Source organism: Ictidomys tridecemlineatus, chromosome 3 (genome assembly GCF_052094955.1).
Source record: "Ictidomys tridecemlineatus isolate mIctTri1 chromosome 3, mIctTri1.hap1, whole genome shotgun sequence".
In the NCBI taxonomy this organism is placed as follows: Eukaryota; Metazoa; Chordata; class Mammalia; order Rodentia; family Sciuridae; genus Ictidomys; species Ictidomys tridecemlineatus.
In genome coordinates this window covers 204,027,873-204,031,960 of record NC_135479.1, presented here as the reverse complement: position 1 = coordinate 204,031,960, position 4,088 = coordinate 204,027,873, and the positions used below count along the sequence as shown (strand labels likewise).

General features: G+C 38.1%; 1 protein-coding gene across 1 annotated transcript; it reads left to right on the top strand.

Annotated features, from left to right (window-relative positions):
* Window positions 1-3,370: 3,370 nt before the first annotated feature.
* Window positions 3,371-3,619, top strand: Krtap7-1 (keratin associated protein 7-1). The gene has a single exon (XM_005323543.3). The coding sequence runs from the start codon at window positions 3,371-3,373 to the stop codon at window positions 3,617-3,619; it is 249 nt and encodes an 82-aa protein (XP_005323600.1).
* Window positions 3,620-4,088: the final 469 nt, after the last annotated feature.

Below are 4,088 nucleotides of genomic sequence, written 5' to 3'. Positions count from 1 at the left end.
TCTGCCAGCTCCTGAGGGTCTCTACCACTCTGCTCTACCCCAGCACGCTCCCTTAGAAACTCCAGCAGGATGTACTTGCTTATCCATTATCTTGGTCCTTTGTGGGAGGGGCAGGCATTGGGTTCCTCTACTCAGTCGTCTGGTTCTGCCTGCTTTTAAAATATGTTAAATTTATTTTAGTCTGTGTAAGGCATATAAATTCTCTGTGAAAGCCATTAATGTTCTGCAACACTGTGAATTTTCTCCTTCCAGGCAAATGATGGGGGTTGCACTTCATGACCTGTGAAGTGAGATGTGAGTCTATAACTTACTTTAGGAAATGAGAAGAGTTTGGAACTCATGCAAAGCACATAGTGAATCTGTAGAAATCAGTGTGTGTGATTTATCACATTCTCTTTCATTATCTGTGATTTTAGATAATGAAAGCTCTATTACCTTAAATCCTGAAATGAGAATTCCTACTGTTTATAATATCACGAGAAGGATGTATAGTATGTGCATGAAATAAGTTTTTGATCATTCAAAACATGGAGATTTGGTGTTGTTTGCTTCAACAGCTCAAAGTAGCCTTTCTTGATGGATATATTCTTCAAGAAAAGAGCACAGTGAATTGTATATCGGAAGCACTTTATAACCAGAAGCTTTTCAAAGTATTAATGACACGCCAAAAGCAGCATAGTAAAGTAGTTAAGACTGTGATTTGGAGCTAGATGGCATGGGTTTAGAGCTTGATTCTGCTGACTACTAACCATGTGAGCTTGGGCAATTTACTTAAACTGCTAGGAATCAGTGTTCTTATAAAATATCATGATACCCACATCATAAGAGCATTATAAAAAATTAAATAAATTAACATTTGTCAAATGCTTCGAGGCATGCACAGTAAGTTCCCTTACTATTTATACAGGTAAAATATAGAAATAAATTGTATATGTAAAGTTTTTAGAAAAGGATCTAGCACAGAGTAATTCCATCAGGAATATTTATCATTATTACTAATATTTCAAATAAAAGCGATTGCTGGTTAGCAATCAAATACTTGGCTGATTATCATTTTTTTTTTCTGGGAAAGACTAATAGGGGTCAAGAAACTAAAAACAGGCAAGGGAGACCATATATTTTTTTCCTTCTGATTTGGGATAACAAAATTAGAGTCCAATCCGTTGGGCTTCACCTCTGGGAAGATGACTGGAATTCAGCTGTTGCTTTCTCTGTGTAATCAGACAGGAAGCAGAGAGCACTGGGGAATGCAGAAGACAAACTAAGGCATTTTCTTTACTTATCTCTATCACCCAGAGTAAAAGGAAATAGGCCACCTGTGACTGGAGCTGAACACTTCTGCCAGTGTGAGATAAGCAGCCCAGGGTGATTTCACACAGTCGAGCAAAGACACTTTTCTTGAAATCTCATGAAAGATTGGCCCTGGGATTTGTCAGGATGGTTTATTCATGAGCACCGTCTGATATACTCATTAAAAACACAAGATTTTCAGCATTTCATGGTGGTGTTGGGAGAGGAGAGCTTCTGAAGAACTCCAGGGAAGCTTCTGGGTTTTAAGCTGGTTTGTTGGGGGAGTCTTCTATATGCTTACATTTGCCCTCCCGGAGAGTCTAGTCCTAGAGTCCAGTTTGATGAACTGAAATACCACTGCCACCTTGTGGCACCATATCCAAATTACAGGCTCAATGTTCACACGTGATAAAATCATCAAAATTACAATTTTCAAATCACTACCCACAGTCATATTTAATTCTTAGTCACTACTGCCATTTTTTAAATTCGCAAATATATATTTTTGAATTTTATGGATTTTCTGATGTAGAATCTATATTAATAACACCACGCAACGATGAAACCTCATACCATTTTTATTCATTCCCTCTCTTAAAAACTGAATTTGAAAATATGACTTTTCTTTTGATTCTATCCAAGTATAAACTCTCATAACATGTTATAAGTTTATAGGATAAAAGGATCCTTATGCACTTTTAGCATGTTCAGTAGGTAGCTCTTCTGTCAAAGACCCTGTGAGAGGTAAAATCTTAAACAGATGTCAGATAGGAATAATTCATTTTACATATTATAATCTATAATTGACCAATAAGGAAGAGAACATAAAAAGAAATTTATATTCAGAAATGTTTCTTCTTTTGATTTCAGGAAATTCTGACTCTTAATCACATGTAAAAAAAGGTTCTTTCTTAAACAGTTGAATTGACATAGATTTAGCTTTGACAAACCCAAATTCTTCCTGCTTTACCTTCATCATGAGGCATGGTCAGATGGAGCAAAACGGGAGCAGAAAAAAGTGCCGTCTTCTCAAATATAACTTGGATTTCCTAGTGGATATGGCATTGAGGCTTGTTTTATGAGGAGTCCATAAGAACCAAGCATAGAATAACATACCTTTGAAACTGGGCATCATTCCACTTAGCAAAAATGTGGTAACTCCACAACAAGATAGTTGGCAATGTTTAAGATGATTTACAACCAAAGAGTGTATGTTCTCCATAAATAATAAAATAAATGTTAACAAGGAAGATGCTCATAAATGAAGTAGATGAAAATTAATAGTAGATTCCATAGTCATCTTATTGGTGTCCTGCCAGCCTCTGTATAAAGTCTTGTTTGGGTGGATATTTGTAGCAATGCTTTTGAAAATTAAAAAAAAAAATAGAGGTAAAATTTAGATAACAAACCATTTAAAAGTGGACAACTCTGTTATTTAGCATATTTATGATGTTCTGCAACTACAATATCTACCTAGTTACAAATGATTTTCTTCATCTACAAAGGAAAATCTGTACCCATAAGTTACTTGGTGTAAAAATGTCTTGAAATGATAAGTACAGCGAATTTCAAGAGGTTTATAGAATATGACTTGAAAGTTTCAAAATCATGTTATCAAGTGTCAAAGGCCTCCATATAAGGCTTTGTCTTGATTTGAAGGGTTTACATTTCTTCTAAAGGTTTTTCAGCTTAGCTGTCAATTGGGAAGATTTAATCAGGGTATTTAAAGAGTCTCACATGATATAATCAGAAAAGTAGTTGAACTATGGGACACTGATGAAAAGAATTCAATGGCACGTCATGGATGGTCACTGGCTTTGAAGACAGGTCGCATTCTTTGCAAACAGAAAAGCCAACAAAATAGGCGCAAGGAGTCTGTGGGTTTCTTTATATGCCGTTTTATTAGAAAATAATGGGGTTACTTATGCAAATAGGTGGGAAGATATGTAGACAGGCACGTCATGCCCACCAACTTGAGGTATAAAAAGGTGCAAGCAGGAGGACATCTTCATTCACACTTGGGTAGCCTGTGCTTCCAACACCTCTCTAACACCACTCCAGATCCTCCTCAAGGGCCATCATGACTCGCTATTTCTGCTGCGGAAACTACTTTCCAGGCTACCCTTGCTTTGGAACCAACTTCCACGGGACCTTCAGAGCCACGCCCCTCAACTGCGTCGTGCCTCTGGGTACCCCCATCAACCACTGCTACAGCTCCCGCAACCACTGCTTTGGAGGAGGCAACTACCAGAACCTGGGCTGTTGCTATGGTAGCAGCTATTACAGGCCTTGGGGCTCTGGCTCTGGTTTCGGCTACAGCACCTACTGATGGACCAGTGGCTCTGGCGACTACAAGATTCCCCCTCGATTCTTTGCAAAGAACAAGCTGAAGAGCAATGACGGTCTTCCTGCCTCCAGATGCTCTGGAGAGATGCTGACTTCTTACTGCTGTCCTGCTCTTCTATGAAGCTTCACAAGTCACCCTGAACTCAAATTTCAAACTGGTACTCATCTACAGCCTGGGGAAGCAAGACATACCTGAAATTTGGCAGTTAAGTCAGTAGTTTGCCTCCCAGAGTTGCTCTGCTCATATATTAGTAATTTGGACATCAACTTTAATGTATTTGAAATTGGGTGTGGGTAGGAAGGAATTTTACTGTTAGTCTCCTAATAAATCTACTTCATTCAGCACACACATTTTTGTTCTGGTCATTTATTCTCCTGTGTTTTTGTGCTCTTGAATTCACCAATGAGTTTCAACTTTGGCTTTAACCAAATTCTATTCTGATTTCAGGCTG

Coding starts and splice junctions, on each gene's coding strand:
- Krtap7-1 (XM_005323543.3), top strand. CDS start 3,371: ATGACTCGCTATTTCTGCTGCGGAAACTACTTTCCAGGCTACCCTTGC.